This window comes from Anser brachyrhynchus, assembly GCF_964034855.1.
Source record: "Anser brachyrhynchus genome assembly, chromosome: 18".
Lineage (NCBI taxonomy): Eukaryota > Metazoa > Chordata > Aves > Anseriformes > Anatidae > Anser > Anser brachyrhynchus.
The window spans coordinates 10206412-10224580 of record NC_137711.1 but is presented as its reverse complement, the minus strand read 5'-3'; the positions used below and the strand labels follow the sequence as shown (position 1 = coordinate 10224580).

The 18169-nt window shown below is 41.2% G+C and overlaps 1 protein-coding gene across 2 annotated transcripts in view; it reads right to left on the bottom strand.

Moving 5' to 3' along the window:
- Positions 1-17914, bottom strand: part of COX10 (cytochrome c oxidase assembly factor heme A:farnesyltransferase COX10) — a 102172-nt gene extending 84258 nt beyond the window's left edge. For both annotated transcript variants that reach the window (XM_080561328.1, XM_080561329.1), the window contains exons 1-4: positions 17759-17914; positions 17019-17143; positions 15893-16217; positions 6687-6811 (exon numbers count right to left, since the gene is read on the bottom strand). In XM_080561328.1, the coding sequence (XP_080417454.1) occupies positions 6687-6811; positions 15893-16217; positions 17019-17143; positions 17759-17801 (618 nt within the window). In that variant the 5' untranslated portion in view covers positions 17802-17914. The remainder of the gene's footprint in view (positions 1-6686; positions 6812-15892; positions 16218-17018; positions 17144-17758) is intronic.
- Between the last annotated feature and the right edge of the window lie 255 nt (positions 17915-18169).

Sequence of the window (18169 nt, the reverse complement as noted above, 5' to 3'; positions counted from 1 at the left end):
AGTTTAGGCATGAGGAGACAATGCCAAAAAAACAGCCTTGGTTTGGGACTATAAAAAGAACGACTGCTGCTCTCTCTTTAGCGTTCAATTTCTTTGTGGGGAAATAAAGAGAAAGAGGTCTGGGGGACTGCGAGACTTCTGCAATTTCTCTTTGCTTCAGTAATCCAAGCGTCTATCACTAACCACCGTTTTCTGTGCATTACTTTAACCCTTGCTCTATTTTTTTCTATCGCTTCAATCCTTTTAAGAGATGTCTCTGTAGAGCTGTTCAGAAACCACAACAGCTCTGAAAGGAATACAACAACTAACGTCACATCACTTGAAATCATTTCTTCCAGGCGCTGAAAGCAAATAGTTTACTCAATGTCTAGTCCAAAGTGAAACATTTTAACTTCAACAGTCAAAAATCTTGCCATAAACATCTCTCAGATGGGGAAACTTTGAAGCAAGAAGTTTTGCAGAGCATCTCATCACAGTATACCTAGACTATTTACAAAGCTTTCATAAACAAATGAAGATGCAAGTGAAAAAGCCCAGTGCCGGCGAGAGCCTGCCACATACAAACCTCCCAGGTGCCTGCTCACTCACAAAAGCTGTTTCATGGGGCCAGGGAAAGAAGGGCTGAGTTAATACTTAGGAAAAAAAAAATCGGACACTGCGTCTAATTCACATAAAGTTATGACTGTTACCGCTTGACAGCCCTGAAACAAAATGTGAAGTTGATAAGCAGAAGACTCCTCTCCGTCCTGGAAGCTGGCGGCACATCTCCCACCGCCTTCCTCCTCCCCACGGCGCACGTGTTTGGGATAACTGATTCCTCATGGGCTTTTTTCTTGCCTTTAAAAATGAATTACATTTTTAACCGGCCAAGCAAGCTAAAACAGTTACAGCCCATAGATCTTGAGAGAGGAACAAGGTGTTGGACTCCATGCATTCCTTCATAACATTTTCTTCAAAATTAAAAAAAAAAAAAAAAGCCACCCTCAAACTTACTTTTTCCTACTCCTTTCATCCAATTATGAGATGTTAAGCAGAAAACTACAAACATACAACAGGCATCAAGTCGCTGTCTGAGCCCTGGACTACAAGTCCATCAGTGCAGCTCCTGCTGATTATGTTGTTGGTTGGCCATCCTGGTACAAACTGTTCACCTGTTTTTGCCCATTTTCTTTCCTGAACTCCAAGTACCGTTCAATAACCCATTTTTGCAAAAACAATTGTAAGAATGTTGACTTCAGACCATCACTCCAGCAAACCACGGCATCATCTGCAGGCAACGGAGACATGAGCAAGACTTCAAACCACTGCTGGACTTGCGAGCCTCCCAGAGCGACCGCGCTGTAGGTGCCTGAACACCTTCATCATTGGTACTCCGGAAGGCTAGCAGGACCTCCTGCTCATATTCCCTCACGAAACTTAAAGAAATTTGCAAAAAGTCTATGAAGCAAGATAAAACAAGAGTATTTCCAGTGCCAGTGGAAGGCCTTAACCAGTGCAATAAGCACCTGTAATAAAAAATACTCTATCTGCTCACTGCAGTCGACTTTCTCTGGAAGGCCGTGCAATAGTCGCTTATCTAAGTAGGCTAATTATTTTTTTAGCATTTGTTAGGTTGCTTTTTGAATACTGATCAATCAAGTCATTACAGAATAGCAAAATAACATCAAAGGTGAAAACCACAACTATCCCTCTGACAATGCAGAGGTGGGAGCGGATTACAAATGGGAGGAAAGGCTGCTCTATTCTGATTTTGGTCTGGGATCCATCACTGTAGTACCCAAATGACCATCACCGTTTGTGTTAATACAAAAGATCACACGCAGGGTCCACAAGCTGGCAACTGAACTCAGATCCTGCATTTCACTCCGTTATTTTAGCACCGAGCCCATCCTTCCTGCCCATTAAAGCCGCACTTCTAAGGGATCGCTGCTGTCAAGAGAGGCTGTTGATAAAAGGCGAACGCAGCCATCAGATCAGACCCCGAAGGGACAGGGATGTGAGCTGTCCTCGGATTTGTTCCCTCGTTCTGATTAACGCACTTACTACGGTTCTCATTTCTGGCTCTCCAGCCTTCGCTAAGACACTCAGTCCAGTCTGCTTCCTTTTCAAGGTGCTATCAGTCAAATCCGACCACATCATTTTTGCTCTCAGTTACTAAATTCAAACCATTTTAAACATCCTGCTTTCATCTTTATAGCTCTCTCCCACTTTTTAACCGTGCTGCAGTTACAGAAGAATGTACTTGACATATAAAACGTGCACATGATTCTTTTAACATTTTAATGCCATGTATTGTGTTGTAAACATCTCTTCATGTTTTATCTCCTTCCCCATAAATCAGAGGCTAGTATCTTAGAAGTCTCAAAAATGACATGTTTTCTCCATAATATAAATGTAAGGCTCTACTCCTTGAAACTTGAGTCAGCTTTCAAAAATCATCAAAAAACAGAACTAGGAAACAGCAGAAGATTATCAGCTGAGTTAAAATTATTTTCTTCCCACTCCATTAGCACGACAGCATGATCATAACATGCAAACAAATATGTTAGGAGATAGGTCTTCACCAGGCTATCAGAAAACCGATGTTTTGATTATTCTTTGTTGTCACTTCGCTGGAGCGCCGCTAAAGTGAAATACCTTCCTTTGTACCCAGACCAGTGAACGATGCTGGAAGAGTCAGGAAAGTAGACATTTAAAAAATAAGTGATATGCTAGGAATAATTATTTGGTTAATTCACAATTAACATGCAGCATTTACTAGATTAAACCCCAAAACAGATTTCCATTTTCCTTACCGTAGCTGCAATTAGTAAGACTGATCTCTTATAATGAGATTTTCTGGTGCATTTGGCTGACTTAGCAGTGTTACAGTGAAAATGTGTTTCAATCTATTCCTTGGTAAATACATTAGTATTTTATTTTATTTTTTAAAATTAAAACCACTGTAAAATACTTATTCTTCTGAAAAGAAAGAACACCAATCGAAAACACCTGTCCAAAATAATTTTAAGTTACTTCAATGCTGGAAAAAGAAAAAAAGAAGAAAAAAAGGAAAGCGGTTTTAGCAGGTGGGACTGAAAAGTGGTGACATGTTGTAGTACAATACTGAAGGGCTGAAGGATATAACGCGGTGTTGCATGATGTGGAAGAGAACGAGGGACCACTGGATTAGCACGCCACTAAAATGCTAGATGAGGTGAGAAGTACAACTCTGAAGTATTGTGATACAAAGGAGTGAGGCAGAGGCAGAACTGCTGGTAGAGGACAAGAGAAACAAAACACGATCTTTTCCTGGCACCTTCCAGCAGGAATTAACTCTCGCACAGGCCACAGCACGACGCTCGATTCTCAACACCCGACATTGATTCTACAGAAACACCCAAGGATCCTCCAATATTTATATGGATCACCAGAATTCATACGTTTATCTACAGGCCTATTTCTACCAAAATGCTGTCTAACACGAATTACTGCAATTACTCTTGCAATTTGGACACAAACATTTCTGGAATGACTTTACTGTAGAACACGCACCACATTACCTGCTAATGCAAGCCCAAGTCAGGTAATTTTTATCTGTATTTTTCAGGATATTTTCAAACAACTTTTTCACTGTCATTTGTCAGAAATATATATATAAATAAAATAGTTTCTTAAAAATCATTACCCAGTTTCAGAGAATTGTCATAAAAATATATTATTTCTACTTACCACCAAAAAGCACAGCTAGAATTTATGGTTGTGAAGGGAACGTGTTTGTAAATACATGCTTTTGGTTGATAAATATCCAAACTGCACTTCTATAAACAATGGAAAAACACAGTGCTGCTAACTCCCATCCTTTCTTATTATTGCTTAAGGACAGTGAAGATGGAGTGAGAAGCTCCACTCTGGCAAATTGTTGTAACGTGCTAGCTCTTGTGGTTAGGAAAAAAGAGAAGTTTCAAGTACCACAGCAATCTGAAATCAATAGGGCAAGTGATAACTAAAAGATTATTTTAGACCAATTTCCTAAAGCAGCAAAGTATGGCTTCGTGGTCCCTCTGCCCTACTCCGTGCAGCAGTTTGGAGCAAGCCAGCCGACTTCACCCCACGTTGACAGCGCTGACCCGGCCCCCGCTCCCTCCGGATCGTTGTGATGTGGTCGAGAGACAGAAAAAACAAAAGAAGGACAGAATTTGAACGTTTAGAAGTTTGTAACCACACTTCTCGAATATTACGGAATCTCTATTACATTTTCACAGGATCAAGTTCTTCACATCCTGTCCTAAATCACGGGGAGGAATCTGACACGATCAACGCCTTACCTTCCCACGGTATATTTGAGGGCTGTAAATTGCGAACGCAGATTTGTCAGGGAAATGAGGGGTGGGAAAGACGAGTTGCCCTTAAAGATGCACAGATTTATAGCAATATGGGAAGCGGAAAGACGGTTATCATATAGAAAGGTCCTTGAGGGCCAGCAAGGAGCACCAAGGGAAACATGAGTCATGAGCTGCCAGGGAAGAGGATGTGCGCTGGGAGCAATGGACAGAGCGAAGTAGCAATAAAAGGAAGTTCCAAGTCAAATGTGCTCCTTCCCAAAGGTCAGGACAGATACCCGAGCTTACAGTATTTATTGAAAATTAAATTCCCAGCCAATTCAGACACAAACAGCACCAATAGCAACATCAGAAAACGGATAATCATCGACTGAAAGGGTCTATTGATAAACAAGGTCATAAACCACAGCTGTTTGCTTTTGCTTTGTTACCAACTCTGCTTTATTTTCCTTAATAAGAATAGTTGCCTTGAAGGTCTGCCTATACAGGCGAGTAACAAACTAAAGAAGAATGAGAGTGCAAATTTAAAGCACTCAGCCCTGCTTGTGCAAAAGAGTTTTACACTTCAAGAGGCTGCAGTAAGCCTCTCTTTAAGGGCACAGTAACAGCTGTTCCTATGGTGAGATAGCAGCGAATAAATCGTGAACTATGAACCCAAACACACGGTTACTGCACTCTTAACTTTCCTTTCCCTTCTCAGCAAGCCTCAAAAGCACCAAACTCCAAATTGTGGTGCAGGATTCCTGGTACCCCCGAGTGTCTCAAGAGTTTAAAAAACACCAGTTTAAAAAGCAGCTCCCAGGAGTTAAAAAGGCACTTGCTTTTGAGACAAAACACAACATCACGCAACGCATAGAAGCTGAAGACAAAGAAAACCAGTTATTTGTGCATGAATATCACCTCGAGGAAGATGTATCAGAATCTCAAGACAGACACGTTACACAAGAGTCTCTGAACAAGAAATAATTAATTCTCTTTTGAGTCTAGTAGTACCCATGTCAAAAAGGAAGGCAAATATGACAGTAAATAATTAAAAGCATTGACAGGTCATGAAACAAATTCTTAAATATTAAAAAAACAGTAGATAGAAAGAAAAAAGCATCTCTCTGAAATTATATCAAAGCCAAGAAAGCTCCACCTTTTGGTGCTCCTCCAGTTACAAAGCTCCTCCTCCAGTTACAACGGCTTCTTTATCCAGACCTTCTTTTGTAGAAAAATACGTGCAAATGTATACTTTTTTTTTCAAGGCTAAGTGTTTTCACCTGAATATTTCCATGGAATTCACAAAAATGCAGCATTCTTTCTATTTTACACAGAAAACAGACACCAAGTTAGCTGCTGAGCCCAAGTCCAAGCTCAGTGAAAACAAGCAGCACCGCCTGCGCTCACACGAGCCTGAACAAGGTGTGCTTCTGGGTGCAATCCCAAAGAGCACATCAGGTGCCGGCAACTGAGCTGTTAAGAGGCTTAAGCACAGAGAGCCTGACCCAATCAAGGTGTCTCCAGGATGCAGATCACAGCAAAGCTCCATGACCTGCTCCATCAGCAGTGTCCCAGGACTCAGGCCCCCACTGCCCAGGTGACTGCAGAAACCCCAACATGCTATCAAAGGCACTGCCACCTGTTTCAGCTCGTATTTACAGCTTAAAGTGACTGTGGCTACCACGCTTTGTAAGTCCATTCCACCCTGCACGTTACCTGCTCACTAGTTTGTCTCTCCTTTGGGACTTAAGAAGAGCCTAAGAGCAACTTTGCTTCACAGCTGGATTGATTGCAGGAGAGCTGAGAGATCAGCATCAAGCCCCACAGGAACTCTCACACATGCAGGGAAGCTCAAGTTCAGGCACCTACAACTTCTGGAGCATGAGACACAGCTACCCCACGGCTGAGATTTCCAGTGTGTTTAACAAATGCACGGGAGATATCCTGATTCCAGACGCACTAACCCCCCCGACGCCCCACTCATTCAGAAAACTGCTCCGAGCGTCTCCTCAGACAGACCCGACAAGGTCAGGCAATAAAGCGCCCGAAGAGCCGGGCCCGTAAGGCTGGAGCCCTGCTGCCTCTTCTGGCACTCCAATTACACAGTTCTTCCTGTGTCATTTTCAGTGATCCATGCTCGGTATTATCAAGACAAACATTATTATTGGGAGGCTTAAAACCTCATCAGCTCAATTCTGAACAAACACACTGTGCCCACAGACCCTAATTCACAGACACGGTCCTTCTGTGGCGTTGGTTTTAGCGGCCCAGAGCTCGCGCTGCGGCTGCAGGCACCTTGCGCACGCCCGGCCGCTCGCTCGCTCCTGGCAGCGTTTCCGACGGCAGGACACCAGCAGCTCGCAGCAGAGCCGTGGCACTGACCTGATTGATGGAGTTGGCAGCGCAGGAAGCCAGTCCCGTTCCCAGCGAGGCGAGCAGGAAACAAGTCAGGTCAAAAGGGACCGGGGCCATGGCAAACCCAGCGGACGCCGTGCACACAACCAGAGCTGCAACACAAGAGCACAGGTCAAGGAATCAGCAAGAAACCACCTCCTTCATACGTATCGCTAGAGTTAAGGTTTTAAAACCCTGTAAGAACTACAGCGCAGATTAACTTTTTACTGGTTTTTGGACCAAAGTAGCCCCAAGAACACAGTACAAACAATGCTAACTGCGTAACAAAGGCAAAGATGGAAAGGACAACTGCCAGGGATGAGACACCCAGAAGCAACAGAACTTAGGCAGAAGAGGCGAGAATAAAACTTATGGCACTGTATTCTCTATTTTATGGATTGCTACAGGATCAAGCTGCCTCATACAACAGGTACCTGAGATACTTTTTTTCCCCCCTGTAACCCACATGCCATTGCAAAGTCAGCCATGGCAGAAAAACAGTTGGGAAAAACCCTGAACCGAGAGAGAGAAATTCTATCAAAATATAGCAGAAACTTCAGCAGGGCAAAAAACCAAAACAAACAAAAATTAAAAAAAATGAAAAAAAAACAAGGCTACGCAGACTACACCTGGTGAAGCCAGTAACTTCACTGTAAAAGCATCTGCTCGCACTGTTTCCATTTGATATGCCCACTTCAGGCAGAAGGTACAATCACATCACCACATGGACCTCGTAACACTTAATCCACTCAAATTTGGAAGTCTTTAACAAAAATCCATTTCAGTTTTGTCATCCAAAATTATAACTTTAGTATAGTACTGTTAATCACATGCTTAAAAAGAAAGTTACCCTAGTCTCAATCCTAATACTGCAATTACCCAAATAATAGGTTACATGAAACTCGCATTTGTAAAGAATACTTTAAAATAAAAATTTCTTATACTATAAAAGTCAGGACTTATTGAGTTTCTTGCTCATGACCTTGAAACTGACAATTGAAAATTAATAGTTATTAAATAATTTAAAAATGTCTTGTGTGTAATTACATGTTCCAGATCTCAAATTAAAAGTATGCATCAAAGAATCAAAATGTTCTCATCTTCCTGATTGCTACAAAGCCTCCTATGTGTCTAAAGTTAAGTGACAAATAAATAACCTTTGCTGATATATCTGGATTATCTGCTGGGTAGTGTTACTGGAGATGGAAGAACTAAATGTCACGGCAGAGACCTGTCAGCAAGGATGTACATGCAAAGCACTCGTTTCAAGAGCTGTGCCTACGTAAGGACCTTAGGATTTAATTATAAAAAGACAGTGAAGATGACATGCTGCTCAGCAAAACTTTCTGCTAAGTATTAAATCTGTTGGCTGATGAATATTATTATAATAATGTATTTCACATTGTCATAAACGTAACGTATTTAGCCTCGTTGTGGATTCACAGGGTGCTGCACGGATGGCTGGGGCGCAAGTCTCCGAGAGCACAAGGTTTATATCACGCTAAGCCCACAGCTTCACCTCTCGTGACAGCACCTGGCTCCTTCAGCTGCTTCCAAAACACCTCGAACCTGCACGGAGCCTTACCCTTACCTGCAGACATGCAAGTACTGATCACTGCTGAAAGACTGGACCCCAGCTATTCAGAACTCAGGGACAGAGCATCCCGGTTTCGAACTTGGATCCTTCTTCATAGAGAATAATCAAGAAATAATTTCAAGATTATAATTTCAAGAAAATATGAAATCCCCTGGTTTACAGCTGATAGAGTTAAAAATACACCCAAAAGAAGATGGTGAAGCAGTGGTGTTTGCATTTCTAAGAATTATTACATTCATCTTTTGGCATAATAAATCACCCTTCCACTTCTAGACAAGAGTTTAATTAAAACTTATCTTAGAGAGCACTTTACGCCAATTTATTATGGGAAAACACCAACTCATTTACTGAAGAAGAAAGGTGGAGCAGATTGGCAAACAGTCTGTGTAACCTTACCATCACTCTGACCTCAAAGAAATCCTAAGACAGCATAGCTACAGCACTAATTAAAGTCCCCATTGATTTCTCTAGATTAATTTCAGCTCGTCATTTCAGAGTGACTTAGCAGGATCTCGTTAAAAAAAGGCCGTAGTACATCCTCTTACTTATCCAATTGCAACAGGTATTTTGGGTGGCTTGGCAGAGCTCTCAACACAAGGTTTTCCCTGCTTGTCTCATCACCCTGCAATTCGAATGCGACATGTTAAGAGTAAATAGGAAAACGTTCCCTTTGGATTGGGAAGTTTATTTGCTTTTCCTGGGGAAGCAATAATTTACTCTTCTACTTTTTTCACGGAGGAAAAGTATATTTAATTGAAATCACATCAAGGGAATGAGGTCATAGATTGTTTGTTTTTTAATCCCTGTTAGTTTAGTGCTTTTGGGGTCAAATTCACTTCACCTTATTATAGAAAAATGGAATTGATCCTTTCAAGATTTGTTGATGAGAGCTGGCATTATCTTCAAAAAGAAGCCAGGATTTAAACTTATGATCTCAACCTAAACCTAATTTTGTCTTTTAAACATCTTTAGCTTTAACAGAAATTAAGAAGGGACATTTGCCTACAATTTCAATGTCAATGAAAAAGAAAATGCTAATGCACTGGTGGGGGGAAAAAAAAAAGTGAATAATGTTATTTCCAGCACAAGAACATGTTCGAAAGGACTACAGTGCATAGTATGCTTTGCATTCCTGTTTGACTTCATTGTAATCTACCTTTATAAATCTTTGGATTTGTACCGTGCGAATCACCACACTATATTTTGTTTAGCTCCTATTAGAAAGTAGCCAAGCCAAAGTCGAGGGGAAGAAACCCAAAGCAAACCACTTCAGCTTTAGACTTCCTTTCTGTTCCCATACTGATTGTGTATCAGTACATATGGAAGAACAAAAGCAATTGTATTCCTATTTTAATTTAAGAAGCTATTTTACCGTTTTATTACAAGTGTTTTTGTACTCCTTTAAAGGAAACTGGTTTTCCAAGAGCTGATGGAACTTCTCCTCCTGAGTTTTCACTCTTTGCTTTCTGAAAAGACAAATACAGCCTCAACATTGGTGCTGTGGGTCTGACAAAGGTTTTCTTCGTAAACTTAGATTTTTCTGGGGTAGGTGCATCTCAGTTTTGTTGTAGATTCTAACCTGCACACTGAAGACGGCCAAACTCCTGAAGCAAATTTAAATTTGGGACAGTAATTTGAAGCAAGTCTTCATGTAATCTCATATAAAATTCAAGTGCAGTAACACAAACAGAGCAAACAGCAATAATCTCTTCTACTGTTGAAGAATTTTAAAATGCTTTGCAAAAAATAAACTGTAATAATAGTTTGTTTTTCTTTCATTAGTTTTCTTTGTAGCATGGAAAACAAATTGCTAGCAAACTATCACTATGAAGCTTTGTCTCTTTGATAGGATAATAGTTACTGATTTAATAACCACAAAATGAGAACTACTTTGACAGACCTATAAAATATATTTAGGACTGGAGAATGCGTGTAGACTAGTAACAATCTATACAAGGAACACTGATAAATCTTTGTCAAAGTTTCTGGCTATATTAAAGCCACAATTTAAAAGAATAAATTCTGCTCTCAGTTGAAGTGGAAATGTACTGGAACTCCAAGCAAATGGATTTTTTTTTTCCACTAGAGCAGCTGTTAGCAGATTTTTGCCCATGCACACACAAGCACCTTATTTAGTGATTGATGCCACGTTACTTAGCAGTTCAGCAACACTCAGAGTCATTATGCAAAGCTGGATAACCATCATCTTCATTTCGCAATGGATGCAGGGATGAGGCAGGGTGCTAACGATCACACTGCAAGCCAGTAGCAAATGTCTCACGCTTCTCATTTCCACTTCAATACGTCTGCGCTAGATGATCACCAGCGCACAGACAAATTCAGACGTAAGCAATACATCTGATGAACTTGGGTTGTTTTTTTCTAGTAAAGAAAATGGGATTATTTTCTTAAAAGTGTGCATAAGAAAAAATGCCCTATTTTTAGTCTCCAAACCTGAAAATGGTCATAAATATTATTTGTCCATTTTTCAAGATTTAAATATAGCTCAGTACGTCCATGATGTAGAAGCTATACGTATTTTTGCAGCATGCAGTCTCTGCTCCTAGGATGTTGTCTGACATTGTCTAGCCACATCGGAGAGCGGTTCCGACTTGGAAAGGATTTCAGGCGATCGCCTAGTCCAACCCCTTGCTGAAATGAAGGTCAGTGCTGAATTCAGGCCAGGTCCCTTGGGGCTTTTTCATCTCCAGGGACAGAAATTTCACATCATGTCTGTACAACCTGCTCCAAAGTTTGACTGTCCTCATTGCAAAACCGCTTTTCCCTTATGTCAAGTCAGAACCTCCCCTGATACAATTTATGAAACATTTTTCTCTACGCCAAGATTCACAGCATATTTTAAAAAAATGAGGACAATCCTCTTTTCTTCCAATCCTCTTTTTAAAAGAATTTTGGCATCTGACTGGAGAATGTCCAAATCTTTCTCCCTGTGGAAGACGCTACTAATGATCAGATAGCAGCAGAATGACACAAAAATCTTTACCTTAAAAACAAACATCAAATAAATGCATGGGCCTCCTCAGAGAGCTGATTCCACCAGTCCTGGGATTCAGCCTGTAACCTGCACAACACTTTGGCCAGGAAAAAGCATGAAAAAAAAAATAGGTTTGATTCTGATCTGACCATGGTAAATCCTGGAATGACTCTACTGAAGATGACAAATGACTCCAGATTTACTGAGGTATAAACACCCCAGGCTGGCCTATTTTAGCTCTCTCCTAAGGCTGATCACGACAAGAGCAGAGAGAATTTACTCCCGACTATTCTCACATAACATTAACAGGATTCTGGGCTGAACTCTGAGAGCTAGATATAACCAAACAACGCCTCACATCCAAATGAGAGATCCACAGAAAAACAAACTTTGGAGAAAGTTTCCAGATTTCGTAGTGCTTAGAGAAACAGCAATACACTTAAATCGAAGCAACGGGGGTTTTTGTTATATCCACCGTGAAGCTTTTCAGCAGAGAGGACAGTAACACGCTGCAGCAGGTTGCACGGGGAAGCTGTACATTCTCTGCCCTCGGATGGTTTTTAGAACGAGCAGAGCACCACGAAATCAGGGATGATATACCTAAGGTTGGTCCTGCCTAGGGGAAAAATAGATTAGACGACCTTCTGAAGTGTCACCTTGAGGTCCCTGCGATTCTGTGGATGCTGCACACACGGAACCAAAGCAAGCCACCCAGCAGAGAAGTCTCTCCAATGAGATCTGAAACAGGGCTTCAGTAATCAGAACAGAAAATAATGTTCATCATGCTTTAGCAGATTAACTGTTGAACTGTATTTTGGAAAAATACTACCAAAACTCTAAAGTGGCTTCAAAGATTTGGAAGTTACAAGTGCTTTGCAATGAGATGATGTAAAAGAATATAAAGATTTTGGGTGAAAGACTGCAACTTTGCACAGGATCTCTGGGTAAACAGCAATCAAATAAGCAACCGTGTATAATCAAGAATCATTAGATGCAAATTAATGTGTTTATGAAGACAGCTGAAAATGTTCACTGTAGTATACTAAAATACAGGACAAAGGAAAGACAGGGAAATGCCCAGAACATGTGGACATTAATGTGCCTTTCTTCAAGAAACTGAAGGTTTGTATTACAGTAGCCAGAACGAGAAACAAGAGTCGGGATTCAACTCTTACAGGCACAGCAGAGAGAGAAAAGCTAAAGACACCGTCCCTTCCTCAGTGAGCTTGCAATTTACATTAGGAAAACTACAGCAGTTCAGAAATTAGCAATTAAGTTTACACCTTACTCATGTTTACACATCCGCTTCCCAGACGTGTGCTACGTAACGTGCTGTGCCTCTGGCTGCTCACTGTCACCACAAGGTATGCACAAGGCATCCCTTAGTGCAGGAGCAGCAATGACTTCATGTTCACAAACCGTAGCAAAGTCGCCAAGGAGAACACCCAGCACTTCGCACACTGTGCCTTCGCTGCGCTTCCCCCAAACCAAAACCTGGCATTTCTTTCTTGTGTTTTTCCACACAGCTCATCTTAGTTTTCATCTGTGATCGCTGGCAAAGGCATGAAGTTTAAGAAGATGAGACCGCCTGATATTCTTAACGATGTGTATGCATTATAAATTAGGATTTCCTCCTATCACCATACCTCACAATTCCTTTTCCTATTTTCAACTACACATGAACTTTGGGATAAAGTTGAAGACAATGACATTTATAATTCTGAAGACTTATCAGGCAGATGCATTAGCTTTCCAAGTGCCAGGATGGTAAGATGCAGCTGTTCAGGCAGCAGCCAACAGAGAAAGGGAAGGATGGAAATCGAACCCGAAAAGGTGGATTATGCAACAAGTAATTAAAAATTCCCTAATCGCTTTTTATGGCAAAAGAATATAAACAGTTCTTTTTTTCCCTCTTCTGTTGGAAAGGCAGAGTTTCTCATGGCAGACTCATAAGAGCTATAGTTTACACGAAGCAGGAGGGTATGGTAATGGCTAAACTCATTTCCTTTCAAAGGTGAATTGCAGTTCAGAACACAAACAAACATCTCTTTACTTCAGCAGCGGGAAGAGAAGAGGGCATAAGGAAGTCTCATTTTAGCATAATGCACAGTTTGTTTTTTTGTTATTTTATACCCTAAAAAGTATAAATAAAGAGCCTGCCAAAATAAACACACAGGATATGAGATCTATCAGAACTTCATGGGTGGAAGGAATTGAGTTGCGTGTCATTTGTAGAATAAAAGTGACCTTAGAGAATCTATTTTTTCTTCAGTAAAATAAATAAATAAATCAAAGAACTACACCACCATACTCTTTACAGAATTTGTATTTTTCCACATGATCGCACAGCTTGGAAAAAGAGCTCAATCTGCCTCCTTGCTCCGCACGCTGCACCGAGTATTTTTCCTGCTCGCCTCCTACACTGTCCTTTGACCAAAAAGACCAGCAACAGAGCTCCCTCCTGCAAACCTCTCTTCATCCAAAATCCAACTCGTGCTTTTGTATTTTCTCATTTCAATACAATCTCCCTGCCAAATACACAAAGATCGCACCAAGAAGAGGGATTCACTTTTTTCTATATCTCTACATCTTCTCAACAGACGCAAAGTTTATCACCTTGGCTCAAGAACAGCACATCTGAAAACGCACGCTTGTACAAAACAGGCAGTCTTCAACCAAATGAAATTCCGCAACCTTTGCCTTCTACAGCTTTCAGGTAACATTATGCTTTAAAAACAGTGGTACTTTCTTGCCTGCAATGTTGTTTTTTCCATTTTAGCAAGAGCTACTAGAAGCAGTTCAGAATTTTGGCACCAACAGTGAGGCCACACGAAGAAAATAACACACAAAATTATTTTCCCCTGAAAGAGATACTCTTCCATCTTGGTGAAGTTCTTCAAACTCCTGTTTTGAGAAGCAACAATAATGGTCAGATGTGGTACTGAGCTTACCCATAAGGACTATCAGCAAATTTAACACATTTAAAGTGTTTTAAACAAGAGCTGATTCTCTCCCCTTCTCCATCTCTCTCTTCCCCCTCACCCCATTTAAACTGATCACTTAATCACAGAACTTTAAAAAAACTCAATAGATCCAGAAATAAAAAGTTAATTTAATTCTATTTCAATAACCAGCATAGGCTTCAAGCTCACATAAAAGAGCCAATTAAATAAAATCACCTAGTTGAAAATATGCCAAAAGAGTTAATTGTTCATATAGCACTTAGACATTATCTGTGGTGAGCACTAGAGAAACAAAATACTGCTAAAAACTTAACAGCATGAGGAGGAAAACCAGATCAGCTCCACACAAAGAGAAGAGGCAATAATTTAGGTTGTATGCGTCACAAAGCTGTTGCAAACTTGGAAGTGCAATAATCCTGATAACTTATAAATGTGCCAGTAAGAGTTCTGTATGCCTAAATTTGAAATTACCAAGGCTAATAAATCATTAAAGTATCAAAAAAACATGTTTTTTCTTCCATCAAGTCTACTAACTCAACTCTTTAGCAGCAGAAAATAAATAAATCTTGAGTTTTTTTAAAATATCAAGGAGGAACATTTGGACATACAGACAAGATTGGTTTTGCCAAGCCCAAAACATGAGATGTGTCACCAACACTGAGAACTAGAAGGCTTGTTTATTTAAGAAAAAAATAAATGACCATTGTACACTGTATGTGGCCAGTACAATTCTTCCATGGAAAACAAAGAGGGAAAACATATATACTGCAAGACAAAAGTTTCAGAAAACAAACTGAATTCGGGATTTTTATTATAACAAGTTGTTATAGCATGGAATAACAGTTTTATTACTGTTTTTTTTTTTAAACCAGAAAAATTCACCCACTGGAGAGAGCACCACAGTAGGGACTTCAAATTATTGTACTTCTGTTCTTGGCCCTGATACTGACAAAATCTAAGTCTTCGGTCAGATCATTACAGCTTCTTTAGACATAAAGCATACTTAACACTCCTGCTTGGCAAAGAAGCAATTTCTAGTTGTTATGTATTACTATTAGAATACAGGAAATGTAGTTGGGCTGCAAAGCAATTGCTTAAACTGCTGGTTGGAAGGTACAGCTCTGTTAACAACTACAAAAGTAAACTATACCTCATTTCAGAAACTTTAATTGGTCATACCTAAAACTTTTCCATCATAAACTTTGAAATTATTCTGATTATCTTTTGTTGGTTCTCTTAATATGAATTTGAAAAGAAGTAGTGTTAAAATGAAAGGTAAATAAGACAGAATGTTGGTAAACTTAAGCAAAAAGGTTTTAACTTAATGCAAGGTTTATAAAATCTCTTCTTATTCCAGTTTTACCTCAAAGTATTTTTTTTGTACAAACTCTTGCTTAGGATCCCCAAAAGCTAACTGACAATATGGTGCAAGCAATGATGATTCTAAACAAATTTAATAGGCAAAGAAATAACTTTTATAAAACTATTTTTTTCCAGCACACGTTTGATGGAATTGACCCAGGCACTTTGTGCCACTGAAGTGGGAATTATCACACAAAAACCTGTCTGTACCAATAGCACGTTAGAGAACTCTAATATCAAACAGAATACACATAAGTGAAAAAACAACCAGTAATACCTGTAAGCTTAATTTTGGACAAACGTGCCAAAATTCCTGGCAAATCATCCAGCCGTAGCTTCATTTCTTTCCATTGTCTTTCTTCTTTGGATTCTGCTCTTAGCGGTGTGGCTGAGCCTCCAATTTCTGCAGCTAACTTCACTTCTCTCAGCTCATTTCTGTTTGATGTCTTAGACAAAGGCTGATGAACAGGTGAAATTGGTATAATCTTGTGTATAACTTTCTTTTCTTGATCCAATTGTTGACTCTCACGAAAAGGAGATGCAACTGAATCTGACTTAGGTTTTGCTCGCTGGCTGAGGTCTTTGTTGTACTGTGTTACATACTAAATAGAATGATAAATTTTAAGATGATTAGCTAAGAAGATGTATTCATCCCTTTTATGTTGTTATTAATGCCAAAATTATTGCTACATTATTCTTCTTATCAGGTTTACTTCCTATAGTGACATGACTGAGTTAGTCTTCTTTCAAACACTTATTTCATGCAGAAAAAGTTTCTGAAGTTGGACAACATACAACAAAGGCAGTTTTCCATTTCTCAACTGCCTCAATGGCATTTACTTAACTTTGAAGAACTGTTTCTGAACAAAATATAACTTCCCTTTTAGTTTTGACAAGAAACTTTACTTAATTCAGCTTCAAAACTACCAGGCAATATCACTTAATTTATAAGTGATTAATTCAACCATAAACAAACAGGTACGCATAGGTCCATAACAACTCCAATCTCTAAAAACAGGAACTCAACTTTTTGCATCTTTATAAGATATGAGTGATTTTCGTACTAGCACTTTAATGAATAATAAATGCAAAGGTAATTTAATTTCATGTTTCCCAGCAGGAGATGAGCACTCCACTTCAAAGGCACGGAAAGCTCTGTCTGGAAGAGGACACGCCGCGGCACAAGGCATTATCTGTGCTGCAGTGGCTTTCCTCCAGCCTCAACTGTTTCAGGTCCCATGTGCTTAACTCTGATGCGACGCACAAAAGGAGATGCTTGGAATTGCCTGAGCTTGCCGGATAGGAAATTTTGTTTTTTCAACCAATCTCCAATTTGGCTCGCCACACGACACAAAGTTAATTAAGGAACGAGAAACATGGGACAACCACACTCCTTGACTTACCATTCGTTTGAGAAAGTTAAAGTACTGAAACGTGATCAATCTGTCATTGGCTACTCGGCACAGATGCACAAACTGGCATGGTACTTGCCGTATTCCTGTTTTCTTCAAGTGCCAAATAAATAAACCTATTTAAAGAAAAAAGGACAACATTAGGTTCCAGCTCTGCCCCCGGATTCACCTGTAATTCGGCCTACAACATCTGTTGCCTGCTGGGACGTGACACCACCACAAATGGGAACCGGGACGGGGGGAGACACATTTGTGGAGTCCTATTGAATAAACCGCAAGTGCAGGTTGCTCTAATGGTTTGGAGTTTTTCTTCCTAATTTCCCAGCTCCCTAAAAACATGCTTTTTTAAGCTTGTCTTCCTCCTCCACGAGCCCACAGCTTTCTCAAGTAAGAGCATCTCGGCCACACAACATAAGCAATGCTTAAAGGAAGCAGCTGCCACAGGGCTGCAAGATCACACCAAGGCCACCCGTGCCCGATATGACATCTATGCTCCTTTATTTTACTTTAAGAGGAAAACACCGCTACAAACCAACGACCCCACAACGCTACACGACCCTGAAGGGCACCCTCAGCCCCAGCACGCCCCGCGGGGACACCCCTCACAGGAGCCGGCCATGCCCGGGGACACCCGGCGTGCGCTCCCCACACTGCCCCCCGACAAAACCGACCGGCCCCGCTGCCCCCAGGGCTGCCCCAGCGACGGCCCGGCCCGGCCCGGCCCGCGGTACCTGCCAGCGCCCGGGGCGGGCTGCAGCGGCGGGCGGCGCTCATGGCGCCGCGCTGCTCCCGCCGCCCTCTCCCCTCAGCGCCTGGGCGCCGCCATCTTGCGCGGCCCGACCTCGGGACGCCATCCGGGTCGGCGCTTCCGCCGGCGGCTGAGGGGAGCCCGGCCCCGGGGACGGGAGGGGACGGAGGGGACGCGGGGACTGCGCGTTCGTGCCCCGCGGCTGCCGAGAAGCAGCTCAGACCCTTGCAGGGGCGCACAATACTCTTGGTTCTGGCGCTGGTTATTAAAATTTGCTTTTTTTGTCTGCACCGCAGCGTTTTTATTAAAAATCGCGGGCTTAGCGCAGTGGCTGTTACAGGAGGAGGGTGCCGTGGAGTTCGGGGAGGGGTCACAAAATGCTCGTGAAACAACC